The following is a 26,601-nucleotide window of genomic DNA, read 5'->3' as shown; positions in this document are numbered from 1 at the left end:
AACAAAAAGAGTTCTAGATGATGAAACCATAGACAGTTAAAGGAATGGACAACGCGATGCCGTAGACTTCCACGGAGACCAGTGAAGGATATTAGAAGTCACTGTTCCGGTGCTGGCTGAGCGTTACTGAGCAGCCTCCAACTGAGAGAGATGACGTAGATGTGACGTGAGCAACCTGTCTGAAAGTGTGAAGTCTTCTGGTAGCTGTGCCAAGAGAAATCTCAATCATTCCCAATTTTGCAGAGACAGAGAGCATGAGTAGGAGCTGTCCATGAGAGGAGGAGCAGGAGCAACTTTTAGTAAGTATTCTGATTCATTATTTTGTCATTTTGACTGTATGCCTCCACGTCGCCCCCCTCCCCCCCGGATCACCTGCGAGCTTCTCCTGACTATACGGTAATTTATCTTGGACAGTAAGTCGCGTGGTTATGACCCAATCGTTAGCCTATTTTTACAAAAACGTCTGCTACGGAGCCATAACGTGAGGTACAAGGTAATGGAGCCTTTTATACATTGTCCTGTTTCTTTAGAAATAAACAACGGACAAATAGAGTCTTTAAACGCTTCAGATGTAAAGTTATTCACAGTCAAAGTGGCTCAAACATGAATGGGAGTCAATGGGATGCTAACGGGAGGTGATGGCTTGTTAGCCTATGAACCTCCCCATAGGAGGTACGCTTTTGGGATGCTCGCTTACCCCCCCTTGGATGAAACTGGTTTACCATTTCTAGTGGAGGAGTGTTGCCATTGCAGGGATCCTTTGATGCTCCCATGCAGCTATGACAAAGCAATGAAAAAAAATAATCTTTTGTAATCCTTTCTTTGGGCAATAACAAAAACTTAACTGAGTGGATCATGAACCTCTACCAAACACAAGAAACAAGAGCAATATAAATAAAAAAAACATTTTACATGAGATTAATGAGAACATTTGCTGTGTGGTGGTGCAACATCTCAACAGATTTTGGGGGTGATGGGCCCTCTTTTTGTCATTTTCTACAAACTATTGTTGACTTGTACACAAACACAAGGACAGTGTTTCCTGTTCACTTCCATTCTAACTCACCGTTTGAGCAGAGGTACCCAGTGATTGCATCAGCGTCACGGTGTCCCAACCGGCAGCGGCAGATAGCCTCCCACCAAGGGTCAGGGTCTGGCCCAGGTTTCTGCCTAAAAGGAAGGTTTTTCCTCGCCACTGTCGCACCAAATGCTTGCTCGTGGGAAATTGTTGGGTCTTTGTAAATTATAGTGTGTGGTCTAGACCTAGTCTGTCCGTAAAGGGTCCTGGGATAGCTCCTGTTGTGATTTGACACTATAAATAACATTTAAATTGATCTCAATTAGGAGTTTCAAGTCCACTAACATTAATCTTCTTTATTCTGGCGGTGTTAGCAGTGGTACCATGGATTTTACAACTCAGCATGTGCCACAACAGACCAGGATGTCCACACCAGCTGTGTTGTCACACAGTACCTCTGACTGGGACAGATGTTCTGCAGCAGCAGCCGTAACATACTCATTATCGTCACTGTCGGGTGGAAACCTCGTTTGTTCAAAAAACAGTCGTTTTTCGGGAATGAAAAGAATATTTTATTGAGCTATTAACCTCAGGCGAAGTGCGCCACCTCGTCACTGTTTAAATATTTGTAAAACCCACAGACAGACGTAAAGGGCAACCGATAGCATTGATGAAGAAATTTCTTTTTAAAAATATGGAGATACAAGCTTTCTGCCCAAAAGTGAAAATATGCAGCAATACATAAGCGTTGTAATATGCTGGAGCACTAATAAACTACTTAGAGCAGAGATCTTTAACAGGGGGTGCGTGATCCTTTGGGGGTCCTCAGAGTTAATGCAGGGGGGCCACAAACTTATGGTTTGATATTTGAAAGTTGTTTTTTTTCTCCAAAAATTTAAATAGGTCTGAAAACATATATTAATATGAATCCAACATTATTAGCAAAGATGAATCGGCCTATTTGTGAAACAAAAACATTTCATTTACACAACATTGATGATGCGCTTACTAAATAAGGTATATGCCCTTATGGTAGCCAGCCACACATACAGGTTCACTGTGCCTTCCACATGTATGTTTAACATTAAAACAGGATGTATAGATAATATATAAATAGCCATCCATCCACCCACCCATTTTCATCCTTGGCCCATGTTAATATGCAACTAAATGTTTATACAAATCTGTGGTAGGGGGTCCCTGATCTGTGTCTCTTTCAGCTAAGGGGGTCATTGCACTATAAAATGGTTGAAGACCCCCGACTTAGAGGATTGGGACTAAAGGCAGATGAGCTACAATGGACCTGCGATGAAAGGTAATGTGAAGAAACAACCACTGCCACCGCTCAGGTGCTCTTGAGCAAGGCACTTCATCACTAGTCTATATCCTTGACGTTCCACTTCCGGGATTCCGGGAGTGAATGTTTTCTGTCATCATCATCATCATCATCATCATCATCATCATCAGATGCTTTTAGTTTGCATTATGGCAAGTGTAGTATCTGGCATTTCTTAATTTTGACACATTAGTGAGTAACAGTCCAGGTATCTCATCCTCTGCTGCTTCGGTTTTGACTTTTTTTTTTTTTTTTTTTAATAAATGTACCCCTTGTGAGTCTCTAAACTTTATGAAAGTGCAATGCTATATAGATGGAGTACCCCTTTAAATCACCAATAGCCAATAGAAATATAAGTTTTAACTGGCATTGGTATATGTAAAACTAAATAAAGCCCCTCGCTGCAGTAAACACAGTTTGAAATGTAAGTAGCACTGTTGGATAATTAACAGTAAGACTCTTGAGTAAAATATCTCAATAACATCTTTGGTTCTTATTACCAGAGACATATTGTTCTCCTTCTCTGACCTAATTCTGTAGCCGAGCTCTGATCACAACAACATGAAAGGTCGTCTTTATCTCTGGATGGGAGACAAAAAGACAGCGGGGCAGGAGAAGGTGTAGACAGGACCGGGGGGGAGGGGGGGAGGTGGGGAAAACGGGCTTTCAAGAAGAGATTGACATTGACCCTGACATCAATAATAACTGTAATAATGTTATTTTTAGAAGCCTGTTCACGGAGAAGCAGGGACTGTAATAAGAGGTTTGCATTCGGTGTTTTATGGGATTTGAGTGAAACACAGACATTTCCTGAAGTACCTCTAGTAAAAGAACAGCTTCATGTTCCGAATACTGCGAGATAGATATTATCTAGTCTATATCCATGAAATTCCACTTCCAGGATTGCTCCGATGCCGCTGGAAATTCCCCCGATGTCTCTCCTTTTCGGCCGGATGTTCGTTACCTTCGTCTTCCTTTGTGTTGGCGTTCTAACCTCCGGTGGATTTGTGAGGACTATGGTTAACTGCTCCTCAGATCTCTGCAGGGTAAATCCAGACAGCTAGCTAGACTATCTGTCCAATCGGAGTTTTCTGTTGCACGACTAAAACTACTTTTGAACGTACACACGTTCCACCAAAACAAGTTCCTTCCCGAGGCTATTTTGCAGCGCCACCGTGGCTCTGTGCGTTGCTTAGCACCGCCCAATGACGATTGTGATTGGTTTAAAGAAATGCCAATAAACCAGAGCAGGTTTTTCTCCCATCCCAGAATGCTGTGTGGACTAACATCCGCAGCGCTGTGGAGGAAGGTCTGGCAAAGCGAGACAAAATATTATCTGTCTGTCTAATAGGAATGTAACGATGCATCGTGAGTCTGTTAAAAAAAAAAATTATATGAATGTGTAAATATTACAACCGGTTTAGATAAAAAAAATGAATCACAATGCAATTTTTTTAAACAGTCTAATCTACTTTTGATTCCACTGGTTTGACTTCAGATGTCACTATGTGTTCTTACTGTAGCTTATTTATAGGAAGATACTTTTTTCTATTCACTTTATTTTGAAGTGGGATTGGTTTTAAAAATCCAAATTATTATTATTATTATTATTATTATTATTATTATTAATTGTTATTTAAAATAAAATACAATGTTTATTTGCACAGTTTATATAAAGCAATATTTTTCAGGCATTTGTCTGCAGCTCATTCTGCTAAAGAAATCGTGAGAAAAATCGCCTCGTCAACTTTAAATTCCTATCTATCTATCTATCTATCTATCTATCTATCTATCTATCTATCTATCAGTTCATTCATCATAATGCAATGCATTTATTCTAACTGTCAAACCATCACATACATTTAGAGTCAATGGAAAAACGTAGGATTAAAAGTATTCCTGTAGTACAAACTGTATTATGCAAACCTTGGCTTCATCATGTCCCGTCAGACACGTACCAAACACATTCCATAACATGTGACCAAAACCTTAAAAAGGATATTTGTATGCTTTTTTTTCTAACCTCACTTAGGGATTACTTAATCTCCATCAGGTCATTATCATGATTCATAATCATTTCAGACACATGCCAAACAAAGCCAGCCTGTGTTTATTGTCTTGTTGTCACGGGTGGCCTGGCTCCTCCTGAGGCCCCTGTTGGACAGCGCTGGCTCACCGCATCTATTGGATTAGGTCAGGGATTTGAAACTAGGATTAGGCCATTGGGCTGCGGACAGCACGGGGGCTGCGTGAGCTTTTGCATCACAGGGGTGTGTTAGGGTTCAGCGTGTATGTGTATGTGTATGTGTGTGTGTGGGTGTTTGAGCGGGAGGGTGGTGTGTGTGTGTGTGTGTGTGTGAGAGAAAGTGTGTTTACGCTTCTCAGAGGCCACAGTGCGCTGCCTCTTCTTTGGCACGGACCTGCAAACATGAATCTGTTCTGCTTCACACTGGTAAGATCTTCCACAACTGCTGTACATTTTGTTGTTAGGTCTGTGTGTATCCGGAGCACTCGTTTAGTCCCTGCCGCCAGAGGAAACTCGGCGTGCCGCTGTGGGAGCGACTGCTGAGGTTATTAGTGTTGACAAGGATCTGAAACGGTCTCTCTGGGGAACGAGACAAAACTGCAAACAACTTTCCCTCTTTGTAAGATTCATTGGGTCCCGTACGATGGTACTCTTCCTTTGCTGTGCTTGGGTTTTTTCCTGCATACTTACAACTGTATATGTAATCGCTTCTTATTAGTGTAATTAATCATATATAAATGGTATAATAATCCTGCTAACGTGACATAATCATTAGGGCTGGGTATGGCCAATTCGATATTAATTAGCTTAGGGACATTTCAGTTACAATACCAATTTAGCTTGGATATATAAACAGATTGTCAAAGAACTTATGCTGTAAATTGTTCAAGCGAGAAGCAACCCTCAAATACTTTTTATAATGCACCAGGTTAAGGTTAACATTAAGGATTGACCTGCGGAACGTTTGTGGTGGGTTATAAAGGCTGTATTAAAAAGATCAATTTCAGGATTTCATAAATCCATATCAGATCACTCCGACAAAGATCGATTTTAAATCGGAGAATCGATAACTTTAACGCAGCCCTACTAATCATAGTCAATGTAGTGCAGTACTCATTCCTGAATTTCTTAGAGATGTTAGGAAGGATTACAGTTTTTCTCAATGGTTTTGGCACATTTACTTAAACAAACTTTCAATTTCCAAAACTCAAGGCACGTGGTACATTCAGCACATCACTACGTGACCTGAAAAAGGTGATTACTCAAATCAGCTAATGTAAATAAATCCATCAATGAATAAATCATTGCCATCAAAACAAAAGGTTCCTTTATCATGGCTTAGACCAGGGGTGTGCAATTTTATTTATTTTTTTAAGTTTGAGATTTGATAATGTGAAGATGCCCGGGGGCCAGTGGTCCCTTCTGACTATGTGTTTTTTTTTTTTAACAAGAAAAGTTACATACAAATGCACTGACCTATAACAATTTTTATTTTCATTGTCACAATAATCAGTTTTTTTTTTTTAAATGTTAATGTAACCAAATCAATCCAGGCATGAACAAATCTAAAAAACACAAAACATTTGTGCCTTACTTTGACATCTGTAGTCAGATAACTGGACTGACTACAGATTCCTTATGGAATACCTTAAACTTGAAGTTGATAAATATCTTAACCTCATGTTCATTTTAAACATGACTTATTATGGGTAATGAAAAGGTTTTTTTTTTTTTAACATTTAAGCTTACAAAATATGATTCTTGCTCTAGTCTTTTACAAACTGAGGCTGCGGGCCGTATGAAATCTGGCCGCGGACTGGGATTGGCCCCCGGGCCGAGATTGGCACCTGGGCCGGACTTTGGACATGTCTGGTAGACCCGGACAGTCAAAATGCAAAGACATCTTGTCTAATGACAGTGTACTCTAAAAGGGTGATAATTACCCACTCTGTCATATTGTCCAGCTGCTAACATTGTATATTTAGGCAGCTCAATAGTAGCTATTGTATACACTATATTTTCTCATTGTATTTACACACCAGCCAACCACAAATACAACAAGGAAGCTCGGACAGAGAAAAAGATATAAGACAACAAAATGAGCAGGATATGTTGTTAAAGATATGGAAAAAAAGAAGAAAATATTCGGTAAATATATAATATATCGACCTCATGGGTCATCCAATCTCTCCTCTGTCTGGCCACAACATTTTATCGATATCACACCCAGAGCTGTATAGTGACGAAGTAGAACTTTCACTACTGTACTTAAGTACTAAAAGGCTGTATCTGTACTCTACTGGAGTAGTATTTTTTTCTCCTACTTCCACTTTTACTTGAGTACATATTTTCGATGAGTTTAATACTTTTACTCTGATAGAATTTTTATGTGCTGCATCGTTACTCGTTACTGTTGTGAATGCCTCACGCTACGGAGACTGGGCAGGTTAGGCTAGGTACGCTAATTACGTAATTTACGTAAGAAATCAGAGATCGCGTCAGGTTTCTTTTCATTATGGTTGCCCGTTTAGAAGTCAGAGACGATGTAAGTCTGTACTCTTTCTATAAGCTATTGTTGCAGCAGAGTAATCTATTCCTGAGTTGTTGGAGTCTGCAGTGAGTCCTGAACGTTAACCGTTTGACCCTGTGCTGTGAAGCTGCTATAGTTCATCTGTATTTTGCTAGCTTGCTAACTTTCCTGTTCACACATTTATTTCAGTATTTGTTAATAAGAGATTAAAAACCCACTATTATATCAGATAATAGTAGTTATAACAGCTGTGACATTAATGTACCTTTTGGGGTTTATTTCAGAAACTTCCTTCATATCCAGCAATGTACAGCTTGTGACTGCCTTAAGTAAAATGTTGAACTCCAATAATAGGATATTCCAAATTTGACTGCTTTCTTTAATAACTACATAATACTTGTACTTTTACTTTTAGTACTTGAGTAGTACATTTTAAAATAAACTACTTGCAATGCTTAAGTACAAAATTTGTTGAATACTTTAGTACTTCTACTTAAGTCACTTTTTTGATAGAGCACTTGTACTTTTACTCAAGTATGGGTTTAGTACTTTATATACACACACACCTCTGATCACACCTGATATCCTCCTTTGCAATGCAACAAGGGAAAAATCTTTTGGCATGACGCAGTCCCGGCCCCCACCCCCTTACAACAACCTGCTGTGATATCCTCACCTGTCACCGGTTTGTATTTGGTTGCTCTAAATTGTGAGGAAGTTTATTCATCTGAAAACTTTTACAACAAATCTAATATATGTGACAGGTTATTGTGATTGTTGGTTGCTCCATTTTGCATGTATAGGGATTTACACAGTGAACATGTAATTGCATTTGAGAAATATAGGATTCAAAAGCAAATAAATGCAAACTATTTTGATCTGCGAGGCTTTCTCAATGCTTTTTGTGCCAACGCAATGACAAATGACTATAGCCATGTAAACAACTGACTTAATGTTCATAGAAATAGTCATATAGTTCGACAACGATTCAGAGAAACATGCATCCGATTGGTCTTATTGGTCTGATTGGTGACACACTCAACAATAATGAACGATAATGAAATATAACACAAAGAGAATCAATGCTAATTGAGTGTGATTTCATGATTATTATTATCACCATTTTTTAACCTTTATTTATTCATTCAGGGAAGGTTCACTGAGAGGAAGCCTCTCTTTTGCAGGAACACGCTCACATTCACACAGTTCCACATCCATACCTGGAAGCTGCCCGGTACAACCACAGTCTGATCTGCTGGCCACTGAGCAGCTCCACTGGAGCGGTTGGGGGGGTTAAGGGCCTTTCTCAAGGGCACCTCAGTGGTGGTAATGAGGAAGGGGACAAGCGCTGCTCTTTCACTTTCCCCACCCAGGATTTATCCTGTCGGTCTGGGGATTGAACCGACAGCTCTCTTCTCTAACCTTTAGGCCACCGCTGCACCCACAGCTGTAACACTGCTGCATATGTTCAGTTTGATTGTTAACGACAATTTATAGCAGTAGCTGTTACGTAATACCACACTCCTCTTCCACTCAGTGCCAGATTTGGGGCTTTACTCTGAGGTAAGATCCTAAAGTTAGCACACAACACCCAAACGGGGCAAAATGCCGTCAGCCTCATCGACTCAAAACTGTGACAACGCCACAAGATCTTCTGCTACTCTTAAACGATGACACATTTAAATATCTGGTCTTATCAGGTATGGTTGAAAAACCACACACACACACACACACACACACACACACACACACAATACCATTTTTTTGCTTCCAGATACCTATTCTGATACCTGAACTCAGCCGATACCGTGTACCAATCCACTACCAGTGTGTCATATATACACACACAGCTGTATGCTACTATCCCTGTATGGATGTGATATGATTTCTATTTTTGTTATACGGCCTGGCTCAGGTTAAACTCTTTGTGAAACATGAACAAACACAAACAATCAACGCCGTAGAACTTTATTTTATTTTCCAGTTTGACAGTCAGTCGTAACGGAAAAAGAACAAACAAAACTACTTTAAAGTAGATTTTTTTTCGGGGCTAAATAACATGGTAGCGGTGCATAAACTCGAGTACTTTCAGAGACCGGTACCAGGATTTTAGGTGTATCGGAGGCTTTTCAGATACTGTATCGGTATCATAACATCTCTAGATTGAATCAGAAGCAGAGTTTAATTGGCCTGAGTCAGAGTTTATAGCAAGGATTTACCTGTAAAATGTTTGAATACATATACTTTAATTGGTTAATTATATTAGTGTATTAGGCTACATTTTATTGCCCTTCTTTATGATCTAGATTTTTTTTTTTTACCTAAAAACTATCACATTTTAAAACATTTAGTCCACAACATAATATCAGAAGAGCCTTAAAAACACGTGTAATATGTGTATTATGGTAGAATGTTTCTTTCCATGCCATTAAAACTTAATTTGACACTGCACTTGAACAAGGTAGAGCTATTATAAATGAAATCTGTATCTTCTCTGGGTTTGATCATCAGACGTTCCCAAGGACTTGGAGCTCAGTTTGAATCCATTATAACATACTGCTCCCAGTGCTTCTCACACAATACATAATCCAGCATTTTCGTCTCACATGGCCAGACATTTTGACCAGCTCAAGACAAAAAGCACACCAAAGTGTGACGAATATTGATTGTACGCGTTTGAGTGACGAGCTGTACATGCAGAATAATTACACCATGCGGTGTAGATGCCAGACCATTAGATTAGAAGACATGCTCGCCTCTCTCAGATGTACTGGAAGGCTTTTCATGGATTTTGTATTGTGTAGTCGGGCTGATGATTGATTCAGGACAACTCCTCCTTGATGAGCCTCAACACTAGGATATATTTAGTCTAGGAGTTTGAACAGAGCCAATCAGTGTACTGTAGTATTTAAACTAGGCTGCTGTCACCATGCAGACTGTTTTCTTTCTCTCCAGGAGGGCTCCACAGAGAGCATATACGAACCACCCCACAGCCAAACACTCGTCCGGGACGTTCATCCCAAGTACCAGGGCAGCCCTTCTCTCTACAGGTGTAAGACTGAATGGGGCGGCTCAGATCCATCCATCCATTCTGTAAGATTATTATGTTCATTTTGGTCTGTATCCACGACGTTACACTTCCGGGATTGCTCTATTAGGCTATTTTGCAGCGGCACCGTGGCACCGCTCGGCGCTTAGCGCCGCCCAATGACAATTGTGATTGATTTAAAGAAATGCCAATAAACCCGAGCACGTTTTTCTCCCATCCCGGAATGCTGTGTGGACTAGCCAGACCCTCCTCCACAGCGCTGTGGAGGAGGGTCTGGCAAAGCGAGACTGTACGTTCATTCAGACCAAGACTTGAGCGAAGTCTGTGTGATACAGGATGAAAGCCGGCTCTGCACAAAACCAAGGGTCAACCTCTGGAAACCAGAGAGAGCTGTAACTGTGGTGATGACCGGGCATGCTCGCCGTTATAGATCACCTCTCTTAAGCCGCCTACACATAAGTGATTTGCTCTCTAAGCACCGCTTGGTAGGGCGCAGAGCAAAGCACAGAGAGCAAAGAGCAGCGCAAGTAATCGTTACCGAGGGCGGCAAGGAAGCTATTTCCCATTGCTAGGTAACAACAGCTGTTATCTCATTAGTTGTGCTTTCGAAAGGTCAGCGGCAACTAAATCAAAGTTGAAATAATTTGAACTTTGAGTGCAGCGCAAAGCGGCAAATCTGAGCGGTGCGTGACGCCAGGGGTAGCACGGCGCCTAGTTTTGACCTGATGAGGTCACTAGATGTGAAGTTCCAAAGATCCAACAATTGTTGAGATAATCCACTCAAAACCCTAAATGTGAACCTCCTGGTGGCGCTAGAGGAAAAGTCAGAGGATCACTAAATTCGATTCACCAGGACTCGTAAACGTCGACCACATTTTGTGCCCTTCTCATCTTATAGATGGCAATATTTCTCGGCTTAAGTGAAATCTTTAAACTGCTGGTGGCAATAGACGAAAAGTGAGGGGATCACCAAAGTCTTGGGGATGAAGCTTCTCAGCTTCCTGGGTATCTGCGCCAAATTTGATGCCAATCCATCAAATGATTGCTGAGATATTTCAGTCTGGACCTAATGGTTGAAATGACAGCCAGACATTGCAATTCATTGAGCTAGCATGGCTAAAAATGGCACAGCCAGTGCAGAAGTCCAGATCAGATGGCTAAATGCTAATGGACCTATTTTTTTAAATTTATTATTATTATTATTATTATTATTATTATTATTATTATTATTATTATTATTATTTTTTTTAAGTTGTGTATGTCTTTGTTCCCCCAAGGACCGACCACAGAGTACAGTAAAAGTAAAGAAGAATAACAGAAGGTATGAGAGTTCTGTTCATTTTGTACAGTCATTTTTAAGAGGGCACTTCTTAAAAAATGTTAGACTTTCTTTAGCCTTGTTTGTATTTCACTTATCAGAATCAACTTATTTCCCATAAGGAAATTTAAATATTTGTCATTTTAGGTCATGTGTGCCAACATCACCCTTGGACAATGAAACATTAGGTTGGTATGAAATGATCACAGTCACTGATGTTCATAATTCAAATCATTTGTTGCTTTTTCTTCACACTTCATGCAAAGTAACTTCAGGCTCCCGTTACTCCTCTTGATCTTACATGTTGAACCTCTCTGTGTACAGTCACACCTGCTTCTCCTTCCCCTCCACCTTGTCTGTTGCAGACATCCATTATACCTGCTGTATGTCATCAAGAGACAAGAAGGACTTCTCTCAACAAATGAAAGGTAAAGAAATAGGTCTACCTGAGCAAAACGGTGCACTGAAGTTGGAAATTATGTCAGATCAGATATCAGAGAACTTAATCAGAGTGTATGACAGCTGAAGGAAGCCAGATTAAAGAAGAAAAAATAAGTTTAATTGTAATGGTCAGACTAGCATGCTTTATTTACCTCATATATAGGATCAGTGCTAATGACATTTGTAGGTTTGACAATATGTGAATGAGGAGGAAATAAAGCATGGTGGATTGATGATCTTACAGAGATGTGTAAAGGCCCGTGTCAGAGCAGCATGTGGACAAGAGAGGACAGAGTGAAGGAGACACAGACCCATCTACAGGCTCAGGTAAGACCAGTCACCCTCACAGCAGGTGTAACTCCCCAGGAGAGCCACATTATGATGAATATAGTACAGTATCCATGTTTGAAGTAGCCCTATCTATATATTCTCAAAATAAAAAAATTTATAAAAATCACATTTTGGATTGGAGCCAGTGCATACAGAGCAATACGGTAGCTACAAGCTACATTATTCACACTTGAAACAAATGAGAAGATCTCGTCGTTCACACTTTAGCGCCAGAAATGACTGAATAATATGATTGATATGGGTCATGCCATTAAGTGTCTCATCCCACAAGGAATTACATGACACCAAAAGAACAGTAATTAATTCAACAGCTTCCAGTCCACTGTTCACACACAACATACTGCACTTTGCACAAAGCAAAGAACAAATAAAACATACCACAGCAGCCAGAACACGACAGTGCAACCCATAAATTGTCCAACTCGAGCCAAACACCTCTTACACAAAACTACAGACACAAAATATAAAAGCGGTCTCTCTTTTAGCCCAATGCGTGTTCTAAAAAGTCTGCAAATAAAAACATTTTATGTTCAAACAACCAAGCTAACAGATCTATATCCTGCCTCATCTCTTTCACTTCAACTTTGTTAAATAATTGCAATCTTAAGTCTTAAGATAATATGGGCAATACAAAGCAAAATTAACTTCCATTTTCAATTTCATTGAGATCACATATCAGTCCGTCTTCCTCACTGGTGCCCGACCAATCTCCTTTTTCAATAGGTGTTTGCTGTTTTAAGCCCCCAACGTTGTCTTCTAGGCAGCGCTGCCTGAAAGGCACTAGGATTATGCAATGGTTAGGGTCAGGGTTAAGGTTAGGTGTCTTAAGTCGACGGTCGCAGTGCTGCCTTGAAGTTGACGTTGGGGGCTTAAAAAAAAAATAAAAAATAAAAAAAAACACCATCGAGCATTTCAATATGGAGAGGCAGTATACCAGACCTGAACTGAGCACACACAGATCTTTTCACCTTGGACAGATTATATTTTACATATTTCTCAATATGTAAAGTAATGATACTTATTTGCAAAGCTGTTCAGTCTTTTGTAATCCGTACCTATATGTCCGCGTGTGCCGCATAGACATGTCTATCTGTGCTCATCTTCCACACTCTGCTTATGTAGGCTAACCGGGAGAAACACAGAATAGATTATATTACAGTACAGCATCTGTACAATGACAAAAAAAAAAAAAAAAAAATGTTTTCCCCCTTTTTTTGTTTTTTTTTTTTTTTTTTTTTTTTTTTTTTTTATAAAAAAAAAAAAAAAAAAGGAATTTCAAAGTTAACTCACTTCCTATGTTTATGTGACATGGACGGAGGTAACAGAGGGTAAAAAGGAAATGTGAAGTAAACCTGAGGGAGGACATTTGTATGTCAGCCAGATCAGATCCACAGTGGTTCACTTTAATCTGCTTTATAATCTTTAATCTGCTTTATAAGGCCCCTTTTATATCTATAGGTCTGTGTTTTTTAGAACACTTTGATTTTGTACGGTTTGATGCTTTTCATGCCAACAGCTGATAGTTTGAGATAGGGACGGGACAGCAATCTCAAACCACACAGCAGGGAACAAATGCTGAGGCAGTACCAGCATGAAGAGGTGACTTTTTATTTGAGCATTAGATTTTGAAGGGAACACCGCATGTTTTGGAAGATTTGGCTAGTAGTGTAACATTTAAGTGGTAGAAGTTCAGATCCTTTACTTTACACGGGGTTAAAAAACCATTACAAATATTAGCCCCAAAAAAAAAAAAAAAGAGAAAAAAAAAACCCCCCCCCCCCCCCCCCAACAAAAAATAAAAAAAAAAAAAAAAAAGTTTTTAATTTCCCCCCCAACTCCCCCCCCCCGTCTGTTTTTTTTTTATTTTTTATTTTTTTTTTTTTTTTTTTTTTGCTGCTCCTCCCCCCGTCCCCCCCCGCCCCCCCCCGCCCAAATGTTCCTCGATGATCCCAGTTCCAGGTTAAGAAATAAGGTGATCGAGCTGTTTCAGTGGCTGCTCCAAATCTCTGTAATAATAATAATAATAATAATAATAATAATAATAATAATAATAATAATAATAATAATAAATAAATAAATCTCTGTATGTGTGGCCTTGACCAACTACCAAGATGTCTCTTGGGTGGGCCAAATTCTCTGGGCGGGCAAAGCAGAGAAAGGGGAGGTAACCTTGCTCCTTATGACCTCATAAGGAGGAGATTCCAGATCGGCCCATCTGAGCTTTCATTTTCTCAAAGGCAGAGCAGGATACCCAGGGCTCGGTTTACACCTATCACCATTTCTAGCCACTGGGGGACCATAGGCAGGCTGGGGGAACTCATATTAATGTTTAAAAAAAAAAAAAAAAAAACTCAAGCGAAATTTTCATGCCATGGGACCTTTAAGTATTCGAGAACTGGTTAATTTTTTTTTTTAAATGTGTTATATAAGTAAGCAGCATTTTACTGTTGGAACTGCTTGATGGAGTTACTTTGAACCGTTTTATATACATAATCTGTATAAGATTCTTCTAATATATTCCTCTGTTTTGTAATGCAGAAGCATTTCAGTGTGTGCAGTACACTGCACAGAATGCTCATCTTGTTTCTTTATTGCAGAGTGCTGAAACTGCAGCTGACACAGCAGAATCCATACACACCACGGGAAGACTAAAGAAGTTACAGAACCTGGTGCAAACAAAGACGGGACATCGGAGTGGAGCGGGAGGAGGCAAGAGGACCTCCGAGAATAACGGTGAGGGCCACGTTCCTCAACCTGCTCAGGAAGCTGCATTCAGATCGGATTTGTTGAGTAACAACAATCCAGTGCTAACGTGCATCGGCCTGGGGAGGAGAACCGAGAAGAAGCCCTCTGAAACGGCCCCATCACCACAGCAGCAACAACAGGCCAAAGATGTCCGTAAAGATTCAGAAGAGGAAGGAGTTTGGGGCCCGCGGCTTGGAAATTATCGGTGGAACCCATTCGAGTGTCCGCAGCCCTGGACTCCCTTCTACCACACATGTCACCAACCTGGACATGAACTGTCGGGGTGTGGCGGCACCTGGTCGCTGCCCCGGACCACAGAATGGGATCGCTTTGAGAGTTTGATACAGGAGCTGGACAGCAAACAGCCCGATCTGTCTCCTAAACAAATGATGCGCTCCAACACGGATCTGCATCTCTCACAGAACACCGTAAGACACAGTACCTTGGCGTCATTACCTTCCATCTAGTCTATATCCGCGACGTTCCAGTTCCGGTGTTGTTCAGGTGCCGCCGGAAATTCCACCGGATGTCACTTTTCGGCCGGATGTCCTTCCACTTCCTTTGCGTTGGCGTTCTAACCTCCGGTGGATTTGTGAGGACTATGGTTAACTGCTCCTCAGATCTCTGCAGGGTAAATCCAGACAGCTAGCTAGACTATCTGTCCAATCGGAGTTTTCTGTTGAACGACTAAAACAACCTTTGAACGTACACGTGTTCCACCAAAACAAGTTCCTTCCCGAGGCTATTTTGCAGTGGCGCCGTGGCTCCATCCGGCGCTTAGCACTGCCCAAGACAATTTTGATTGGTTTAACCCTTGTGTTGTCTTCCTGTCAAGAGCGAAAAAAAAACAACGCTTCTCAGCGTTTGGTTCCCTTTATTCTATTGTAGCGTTCCCAGTTGTGATGTACCCATATAGCATACTCGGACAGACGCGTTGTCATGAACGGGTCTGTATGATATCGTACGAAAATGTATGCACACCAAAACATGATATCCTAGGAAATTAGGAGATGGCCGGCTGGTCATGCGACGCCGGCTGGCTACGAGCTCCATGACTTCGAGCGGCAGTTGCTAGTTTTGGGCGGCTGTGGCTCAGGTGGTAGAGTGGACGCCTACCAATCAGAAGGTTGGTTGTTCCATTCCTGGCCCTGCAGGAAGTGTCCTTGGGCAAGACACTGAACCCCAAATTGCTGTAAATGTGTGTGAATGTTTATCTGATGAGCAGTTGGCACCTTGTACGGCAGCCTCGGCCACAGTGGATGAATGTGTATGAACGGTGAATGGTTCCTGTACTATTTAAAAGTGCTTTGAGTGGTTGCTAAGACCAGAAAAGCGCTATATAAATATAGTCCATTTAAGGTTTTTAAAGCCGCTACAGAGCTTCGTGACGCTAGCTACAGACCTCCGTTGCATCAGCAGTAGTTGATGGTTCAGTTACCCATAAATAGGGGACTTTGAGTCGTGTACAAAGCACTGTGAGCTGCCGGTCGTTTCGGCGGACATTACGGTTCAATTTAGTCTTCAAAATAGGAGCGATTTGCTGCGATGAAAGTTAAGATTAGGCACCATAACGACTAGTTGAGATAAGGAAAAAGATCATGGCTTGTCAAAACACTCCTAAGGAACACACATTTCCTGGGTGAAAGGCTTTGGTTTTCCCCAGGACTCTCTGGCTTGAAAGTCCTTTATGTTAAAGATCACACATCCACCCTAACCTCCTTCCTACATGGCCAGCTGCGTTCTTACACAGCGGCCGTCAATGTAGTGACTACAGCAACAACAAAAAAACAAAAAAAATAACTGAATGCTTACACATTACAGTCGCTTCACTTTTCATAGCTTTGAGTGAATGGTTCATAAAAACAGGCTTACTCAGAACATTTCCCTGGGTGCTCTCAGTGTCATCTATAACATCTTCCCCAATTCATTGTCTACGGTGCAGTTCCACACTTTCTTACTTTTTATTCAGTCATAAGAGACAAAAACAGGTACACAAGACAGAACAGATACAAACTATCACAGATTACAAATGTGGTTGTAAGGGTTGTGTGTTGTGTGCGGGGCAGGGGACATGTGTGAATATGTGTGTAAAGTCTATTTCCCATAAATGCCAAACTATTCACGCCGTCTGCCAGCTATTGTTGCTACAAAACTTGATCTCAATTTCAAAAGTAAGCCCGTGAGCATTCTTGAAGTTTTGTGGGAAGCAATGCGTTCCCTGTGAAGAGGGACCTGAGTGGTAAAAGAGCACAAACTAATTGAGGCTGATGACCTGGTTTGTTTACAGCAATTCTTCTTATGTTCATATAGATTTTATAATTTACAGTAGTGGAATGTAACTAAGTACATTTACTCATGTACTGTACTTAAGTCAGATTTACTTTACTTTTTTTTTACTTTTATACTTTATTAGTCCCATCACTGGGAAATTTGTCTTGGACACCGTGCATAGTCTAGTCCTGCAAAGCAACATGATCGAAGTACATAAAACACAACAGATTTGAGGTACTTGAACTTTACTTGAGTCTTTTCATGCCACTTTCTGCTTCTACGTGGCTACATTTCAGAGAGAAATATTGCACTTTTTAATCCCCTACAATTATCAGACAGCTTTAGTTATTTGTTACTTTACAAATGAACATTTTTGCTTACAAAACACAATACGATTTGAATAAATTAAACTAGCCAACAATATAACGGCCTACAAGTACAGCTGAAATGATTAGCAGATTAATCTTATTTGATTTAATAGATTATTATTATATTATTAGATTTAATAGATAGATAATAGGTTTCATTTCCAGATTCTAAAATGTGAGGATTTTTCCCTTTCTCAGAGTACTTTTACTACTTTAAGTACATTTTCCTGATGATAGGTATATACATATACACTTTCACTTAAGTACCACACTGTAAGAAAAAACATTGGAAGCGTTACTTAAGCAAAGGATCTAAATACTTCCACCATTGACATTTTAAGCACATTTTGTGCCAAAGTACAGTAGAAACCAGCATTTAGCTGCAGTCTTTAGCCTGCTCCCAGTTCTCCAAAGTACCGTTAAAGTGGGCTTCACAGGGCCTGACTTTCTAATTGCACATCAGAGCTCTTTAGAGAACATTTAGACTAACTGAGCTGTAATTGAAATTTCCAGCTAATACTTGGTTTTTCATTGCTTTTAGGGTACTGAAGCAAACATTTCACAGCTTAGTTTCATTTTCAGCCTCAGTTAGCGCCGCTAATGCGTCCTAAACTGCTACTTAATATCACAATCATATGAAAACAAAAACAGTTACACAAGGCTGTAATGGAAGCATTTTGACCAGCCTGCTGAAACTGGAAAATGAAGAGGATTTCTCTAAATGAAACTATTGATATCCCTAAGAGATGGAGTTTGGTAAGCAGGAAGTGAGCAGCAGCTTCAGAGTTAAACATCAGGGATATGTAGGACAGGTACATGAGAGGCTCATGCATGGAGGAGTGCTGCAGGGTCAGTCCACTTTGGTGCGCTTTGTCAGGCCTGAGAAAATAACTCAAGTGACATCACTTAAGTCAGGCTCTTCTCATGAAACATTCACACATATAGCTACGAAAAGTAATCCACTGTAACGTGCATGCATTTCATATATTTATTACTGCAAGATTCAGAGTAAATGTAGTCTCGCATTGCCAGACCTTCCTCCACAGCGCGGTGGAGGAGAGTCTGGCTAGTCCACACAGCAGATAAACGTACTCTGGTTTATTGGAATTTCTTTAAACAAACCACAATCATGTTGGGTGGCCAGAGCCACGGTGCCTCTGCAAAATAGCCTCGGGAAGGAACTGGTTTTGGTGGAACATGTGTACATTCAAAAGCAGTTTTAGTTGTGCAACAGAAAACTCAGATTGGACAGATAGTCTAGCTAGCTGTCTGGATTTACCCTGCAGAGATCTGAGGAGCAGTTAACCATAGTCCTCAGAAACCCTCCGGAGTTTAAAATGCCAACATAAACAAAGAGGAAGGTGGCGAGCATCCAGCTGAAATGAGGGACATCCGGCGGAATTTCTAGCAGCACCGGAGCAATCCTGGAAATGAAATGTGTCGATATACTGTAGAACGGAGTAAATGTGACTGTCTCAAGAGTGACAGTCTGATGTCATCAAGGGGTCAGCGCAGAGCAGCTTCTTTATGGTATTACAAATCCCTGGGGACTAGAACAGCATGCACTAACTCTGTCTCCTATTCAGTGCCTTCCTCTTTATCACAAATCTCAACCAGTTATCCTTCAGCTCAGCACCCAGTGACTGAGATTCCTCTCTCCCCTTCGCTTGGGGTGGAATTAAGAATAAGATCAATCACTGGTTGAAATTAGACTCCACGCTACGCATCAGAGCACATGATTGCATGTGTCACAGAGAAACCCCAAAACTCTGAATCTGTATTAATATGGCTGAAAAAGCACTACAGAAATAATTGTGTAAATCGAGGACAATGGTATTTAGAGATGCTCTTATCTAACCACTCAGTGCATGACAGTGAGGCCTCAGTTCACTAACGGCCAATGTTGGTATTGAGCCAAGAGTCAGTGTAACAGATGTTCTGAGGGCAGAGCTGAATGACCGCTAACAGAAGCTAATGGCAAACAAGTAAGAAAATAACTCATTGCGCCCATACTGTAGCCACTTAAAGAATATAGATCAGCAGATTATACAAATTATTAAGCAGGGTAGAATACTTTATACATATTGACAAAAATAACATGGTAGGTAAGCAACCTCCCCCTCACAGGATACTGAAATCATATTTTTCTTAACATAACAGTCAATAGTACAAGATCAGTGCAACGTTATCATTCATATACAAGCCACAATATTTTGACTCTGGATATGAAAAAAATAAAATACATCACATCTAAGAACTGTATGGCTGCCAGGGTTTAACCTAATTCCAACACAAATCAAACAGGGAATAAAAACACATACTGTTTATGTTGTGGGCTCACAGGGAGAACGCACACATGCACGCAGATAATGTGCCCATCTGTCACCACAAAACACATTTTAATCTCTTTTACCCAAACAGTTGACCAGATTTGGGAGATTTGAAGCCTGCAGACAGCCCTCGCCTTTGATGAAACCACGGGATAATGGAAGCGCTCCGGTAAGAGAACCAAGCTCCTCCATCTGCTGGTTGGTCCATCGAGGAATTTTACTTTGACACCACTGCAACACACCAAATCTGATGTTTAGACAGAAAATGTACAGCATGTTTATTTGGCAGTTGTGGGCAAACCCTTTATTTACAGTCATGTGTTACCTGGAATGCCCCTCTCGTGTTTTCACAACTTTCTACCCGTGAAAGTGCCCTGGAATTGCAGTCAAATCCTGTCACTCACTACTCGTGAATTTGTGCCAGATGGTTGTACTCCCATTTACAGTTTTTGACGTCACACACAAACAACAATGGCGACCCCTGTTGATGCTGTACAGATAGGCAACGTAAAGTAATTCCGCACATTTTAATCAAAACAATACACATACGATTGTGTACTACTACAGGTTATGTTTATTAGATGAAGCCCAAAATATGTCAAACTACAAATTGCTAGTATTAGCTAGCGCTAGCTAACGTCAACATTAGGTAGCCGCTAGCTGACGCTAGTTAGAAGAGTTTGTCGTGACTTTGCCTGGAACGCTACCAAGTTGTGAGTCGTGACTTGAAGTCCTAACTTACGGGGTAAAAATTGTGTCTGGAACGCAGCATGAGCCTATATAGAAAATGTGTACTGTATTTGTATTTACAATTTGTTAATATAAAAAGTGAAATTAACAATGAAAGGGATAATGTATGCAATTTGATATTTTATGTGAGGTTTGATTTAGCAGAATTACTTTGGGTTATATCCTTTCCAATATTTCCTGTATTTCTAAGCATATTTTCTATGCTGTATATTCCTGACCGATTATTGGTCCCCCCCCTCTGCCAGCCCACTTAAAAATGAATCCGTCCCCGTTTACAGTGAGTTTTGTTTTTTAAAGCAGGAGCAGAGTTGCGATCCAACCAAACTGAGGCTGCAGAGGAGGGAGACCTCATCACACAGGGACAGGAAGCACGCCAAGGCCCCGCCTGAGAAAATGTTGACAGCCATCACTGTATGTCATGCACTCTACAAAGCTTAGGTTTATACATCCAGTTTTAAGTTCTTTGCACACTGAATTTGCTGTGCTTCACACCTAACAAAATAACACCGGTTACCAAGCAGACACAACTGTCAGGCCCACGCCTGCTCCACCAGACTGCAAACTATCAATCAGACTATCATTTGCCATTTTACAGACAGGGCTTTACACCAAAGACCGTTCAAACTGGCACTAAACTGACAGATCCAACATGCATGTGGATGTTCTGCCACCTTATGTTTTAAATGACTACAGCTGCAAAGTACATCAACGCAACTATATGAATATGAGGCATGAGTCACAGCAGGTGTGCAACGAGGGAAAGACCCAAATAGAGACAGGGACAGTTCAGTAATTTATTCACAAAAAAAAATAAAAAAGATACAAAAGCTTAGCTACATGGATAGATAGCAAGTCCATTACATTACAATTAGCTGATGTTTTTATCCAAAGCGACTTCTGCTAAGTGCATTCAACCATGAAGGTACAAATTCAGCAGCAAGAATCACATAGAAGTGCATTAGCTTCAAATAAGCCAAACTACAATTTTTTTGTAGCAATCATCTACATACCTAAGGTGCAGTCAGAAGAGATGGGTTTTTAGCCTGCGGCAGAAGATGTGTAGACTTTCTGCTGTCCTGACGTCAATGAAGAGCTCGTTCCACCACTTAGGTACCAGGACAGCAAGCGAAGTCCAAACAGAAGTTGAAGCCACAGGATGGCAGGGAAAACTACAGGCAGGCAGGCAGGTACAAGATCTAAGTGAGGTTGAGGTTCTGGTGGCTTGAAAACAAATCAGGGCACACGGCAACTTTGATGGTCTTGCAGTGAAAGGACTGGAACTGGGCAGGTACATGTAGTGTAGTGGGAGGCTGATGAGGGAATGAGATGCAGGTGAGGAGGGAAGGCCAGGCAACTGCAGAGCAGATGAGGGAAGTGGGAACAGGTGTGTAGGGCAGTCAGGTGATAGGGAAAGGAAGTGAAGTTAGAGGGCATCTGGTAGATGGATGGCAAATGGCAGTGAAGGGGCCCTGGCGTGGATCAGTGTCAGTAAATGAGCTGTCATACTATAATGCATGTGTAATGATGATTTATGTTGCTCACCATTAAGAATTGATCGAGTCACTTTGAAGTTATGTAATTAGTTAACACTTAATGGATCATAATTAATGGATATTAACTCAGTTACTTTATATATTTATGTATTTATATGCCGGCAAATCAGCTGGAATCCAGTTACAGAGGAGACAGGGATGCGTGCGATCAGCCGCTCTGAAAGCAGAACAGTAGTTATTCTCATGGATTTTTTATCAAACTTGTCAGATGCAAACATCTACATGTTGCTGCATGACCCAAAGGTCTTTGTTTGTCATATTTGTAAGAAAAAGTGTGGCTAAATGATGATCATATTGTATCCATGCTAGCTGTGCGGCTGTAGGGATGGCGGTCAGTCGGCCCAGCAACATGTCTGCAACATGTTTGCATTTGATGATCTATTATGTGTTTACCAATCACATAAACTCATAGTGACGTGATCGTTGCTTACTGTAATGGACTACACAAATTCATGATACATCTGCATTAACTCATTGCGACTGACGCATTAGTTCCTGTGTGCATTTGTTAAGCTTATAATGTTTTGTACCATTATTGTGACCAAATTGTGAGGACTCAAAATGTAATGTAAGATTTCCTAAACTCAGGCGTTGACTAGTCAAAACATTATTATAGATATCATAAATAAATGAGAGATCATGAAAGATATCTTCAATGTGATTCCCATCAAACTATTAAGTGATAAAACTGCCATACTATGACAGCTCACTGGCACTGGTTCACTGTGTTATGTTTATGTATATAATCAGTGTGTGCATGTGGCCGGTTAAATTGTCCTCTTTATTATCAGGTGATACGGATGCTGTTTATTCAAACAAATTATTCCCAGGCACCGCTCGCTATAGAAGAGTCTGCCTCACAATTACAAAACCCAATTAAATCAGATCGTATATTTTATAAGCTGCATAGCTGTGAAGTTTAAGTGCAGTCTATCCACAGCTATGCACTTCACAAACTGCACACGCATGATGCAAATATGGTCCACGGTCCATGGTGTGATAGTCCCTGTACAGGAAGAGGAAGTTACAAGCTGAGCACAGGTAGCTGGGGATTATGCTCGCCACACACATCCTAGCTCTCAGCTATAAAAAGCAAGGCGACTCTTGCAGGATTAAGTATTTTGCTTACCAGAGGAGCTGCGTGTTCCAGCATAAACTGGGATAGTGCGCTGTTCACATGAGGAATCAAACACGGCAGCTTACTGTAGGGCCCTGACTCAGCTTTCTGGTTGGTTAACCTTCTTTTTTTCTTCGCCTGTAGCGGAAGATAACAAATGACAGGGAGGGAACCAGAAGCATATGCGGCAGAATGCAAATGTCACCTGGTGTTTTTACTGTGCAGACTGGAAACACACAGAAAGACGAAGCAGAGAAGAGGGAAGTTGGTGGAGGGCGACCCTATAGTAAAGGACACAGGCGGTCCAGTAACTCTCTGGAAAGCCTCTACAGCCTCCAAAGTGGACAAAGCTCCTCAAGTAAGCACCTTCAGGCACAGAGCCAAGTGTACTCTTTACACCACGAGCTGATGAATTATGCAACCCTTGCTTGTACACTCCTGTATCCTGTTACTTCCCGTTAGATGCACTAATTTGTAGAGCTACACTAACCTCTGACAAATCAAAAACTAAACCCTCGACTCAGATTTGGGCGCTCTTATTATTGACATGTGGATGGCTCGATTAGAATTGATCGCAGTAATTAGCTTGCCCCTTTATTGAACCCTCTTGTTTGTCTGCTGATCCCCAGGTGGAGTCACCAGTGGGTCGGGCTGCTCCAGTAACAGAGACAGTCTCAGGCTGGAGGATGATCTTTTGTCAAGAAGACAGTTCTGTGGCAGAGCTAAAGTCCATACAGACTTTGTGCCAAGTCCATATGACACAGAATCCCTCAAACTCAAGGTACATAAAGAAGTCTGGAAAGCAAATGGAAATACAGTAAACTAACTGTAGGATGGCATTACTATAACTGTATTATACTGGGGCCATGGTCGCTGCCTGGCTCTATGAATGGCTTTGCTAGTCGGTCTGATTGGTGCAGCACCTTGGTCCAGAATTTCATATATTTCAACAACCATTTCATAGATTGCAATGAAACTGTGTACATACATTAATAGTCCCAAGATGATGTATCCTACTGACTTTAGTGATGCCTAAGATTTTTCCTGTGATTTTTGTCTTAGTGGCTGCTAACAGAAATATGAAAGCTATAAAGCATTTTGTTTTTACTGTATTTTGAACTTGTGTGTGTGTTCATTGTATTAGTAGTAATAGTGTGTGTGTCTACTGCCCAGGCAGTGAGCACAGATGGAAAGAAGTTCAATCTGGTACAAGCTCTTCTCTGTCTATGAATTTGGTGTATTTTGTACGTGCTCCCAGTCAAATAAATGTAATTAAACTAAACTAACCTTTCCTTCAGGTGGGAGATGTGATTGACATAATCGCCAAGCCCCCCATGGGAATATGGACAGGCATGCTTAACGGCAGAGTGGGAAATTTCAAGTTCATTTATGTGGATGTGCTAACAGAGAAGAGTCCTGACACACACAAGGAGACACAAACCCACAGAGTGAGACACAAATCAACTGCCCAGGAAGTTTTAAAGCGCCTCAGTTTGGAGGTATTTTGTCTTGTGGAGTTTCACGTAGCAACAATCATCTTCCATGCAAGAGGGTGTTCCTGAATGTTTCTTTTTCCACTTGCTTCCCCAGGAGCATTTCTCGTCCTTACAGCTGAACGGCTACCAAACAGTAGATGACTTGATGAGGCTGAGGGAGCACCACCTGACGGAGCTGAATGTGACTGATCCAGAGCACAGGCATCGCCTGCTCGACGCTGTCGACTCCCTGCAGCAAATGCGCTGTGAGTAGTGGGAAGCAGAGAAAAAGCTCATCCAAGGATAGTGTCGTCACGCACATTTTGTGACATGATAAAACCGCAAAAAATACATGCGGCGATGTTAAGATTCGGAAATAAAAAGAGTAGAGCTGGGCGACATGGAGAAAATCAAATATCATGACTTTTTTTTTAACCAACAACATCAATGTCGATATTGCGACGATATTGTAGGGTTGACTTTTGGTGCTTTCGCAAAATATTAACACTCTGCAACATGGCATCATGACTTTGCGTAAACATGCATGCCACTTTACTAAAGCCAAATGGCGTGTTATCTGTATGCATTTGAGCTATCCACGTGTATGTTTACGTTGTATACAACGGATGTAAACATACACACCACGTGTGTATGTTAAAAGCGATTATGCGTCTTGATAACACGCCAAAATGGCATACGAATTGGCGTGTCATACATACGCCACTTTATGAGATCAGTCTGCACAATCAGAGTTTTGATAAATAATCCCCATTAATAGGGATACAATGACTAAGTGGGTAAAGGCAAATAACAGAACAGCTAGAACACTCTGGTTAGTTTAGAAAATGACATCACGTTACTGTAATGCAGCCTGTAAAACAAGAGATAACGATATCCAAAATTGAAGGCGATATCTACTCTAATATATCGATGTGGTTATAATATCGATAAATTGCCCAGCCCTAGGGACAAATGACATTGCACCTCAAATAGATACTCCTGGGAGGGTATGCGGGCCACAGCTAAATTATTTTATTTATTTTATTAACCTTTATTTAACCAGGAAGAAACTCGTTGAGATTAAAAATCTCTTTTTCAAGAGTGTCCTGGCCAAGGCAGGCAGCAGTACAACCACACATACAGTACATGCAAATACAAAATACACAAAAACACTAAAAACATAAAACAACTGATACAGCAAATCCCTCAAAGTCAACCAGAATCCCAAACACATCAGGTAAAACATCTACAGCCAGATGTGGCTGCCTCAAAGTCAAATAACATCCTCTTAAAAGCGACCAATGAGACTAGTTCAGTAAGTTTCATGGATTTATGTAACTTGTTCCATGTAGAGGGAGCAGCAAACTTAAAGGCCTTTTTTTCTCCAGCTCAGTTCTAACCTTTGGAACAGACAGAATGAAAAGATCCTGAGAACGAAGATTGTAAGTCCCGGTACTAAAGAGGTTAAGGATAACAGGATAACCCCAACGAATGTTACTGAGAATAGAGCAGGAAACACAAAGATAGTGGCTGCAGAAACACAGGCCGTTGAGCCTTACTGCACAGGAATACTAGCTGTAAAGGATTACTTGCTCATCCATGCAACTCTGGGACAGTACATCCAACCAAGCCGTCTTCTCTGCTTCACAGCTAATCGTCAGTTGGAGAATGAAGCCAATCAGGAGGCCGAGACCCTCAGCGAGAACACAAAGGCAGATATGAACAACTGCCCAAGAGACTCCGGCTGCCACATGCCATCTGACAGCCCCGACAACAGCGCAGAGGACACAGACCTTCACTTTCTCTGTGAATACCCTCTACCAGCTCAGACCGCAGCTTCATGAGAATGTCTTTATAATCTGTTGTAATCTTTATGCTGCTGTTGAGATGACTTGTGAATAAAAAAAAATGTATTTCTTGCAA

The 26,601-nt window shown here is 41.0% G+C and overlaps 1 protein-coding gene and 1 long non-coding RNA gene across 7 annotated transcripts; one reads left to right on the top strand and one right to left on the bottom strand.

The window, feature by feature from the left end:
- Nucleotides 1-4,654: 4,654 nt before the first annotated feature.
- On the top strand, nucleotides 4,655-26,601 carry samsn1b (SAM domain, SH3 domain and nuclear localisation signals 1b). Of its 6 annotated transcripts, none has more exons than XM_039777993.1 (14): nucleotides 4,655-4,806; nucleotides 9,866-10,003; nucleotides 11,237-11,280; nucleotides 11,425-11,465; nucleotides 11,643-11,705; nucleotides 11,963-12,045; nucleotides 14,667-15,242; nucleotides 19,875-19,952; nucleotides 20,831-20,944; nucleotides 23,348-23,561; nucleotides 23,833-23,984; nucleotides 24,502-24,702; nucleotides 24,794-24,944; nucleotides 26,329-26,601. In XM_039777993.1, the coding sequence occupies exons 1-14, from the start codon at nucleotides 4,783-4,785 to the stop codon at nucleotides 26,520-26,522; spliced, it is 2,073 nt and encodes a 690-aa protein (XP_039633927.1). In that variant the 5' UTR covers nucleotides 4,655-4,782; the 3' UTR covers nucleotides 26,523-26,601. The 6 variants fall into 6 exon arrangements, with proteins under 6 accessions (XP_039633927.1, XP_039633929.1, XP_039633926.1 ...); XM_039777995.1 differs by lacking the exon at nucleotides 4,655-4,806 and adding an exon at nucleotides 8,294-8,610 and having other exon boundaries at nucleotides 20,834-20,944; nucleotides 23,429-23,561; XM_039777992.1 differs by lacking the exon at nucleotides 4,655-4,806 and adding an exon at nucleotides 8,294-8,610 and having other exon boundaries at nucleotides 20,834-20,944.
- On the bottom strand, nucleotides 19,821-21,838 carry LOC120544343. Its single transcript, XR_005636481.1, has 2 exons — nucleotides 21,544-21,838; nucleotides 19,821-20,014 (listed from the first exon to the last, which is right to left on the bottom strand). It is a non-coding gene; the product is annotated as an uncharacterized LOC120544343 (long non-coding RNA).

Source organism: Perca fluviatilis, chromosome 16, assembly GCF_010015445.1.
Source record: "Perca fluviatilis chromosome 16, GENO_Pfluv_1.0, whole genome shotgun sequence".
NCBI lineage: Eukaryota > Metazoa > Chordata > Actinopteri > Perciformes > Percidae > Perca > Perca fluviatilis.
The sequence above is the reverse complement of the archived record's forward strand: the minus strand, read 5'-3'. Positions and strand labels throughout refer to the sequence as shown.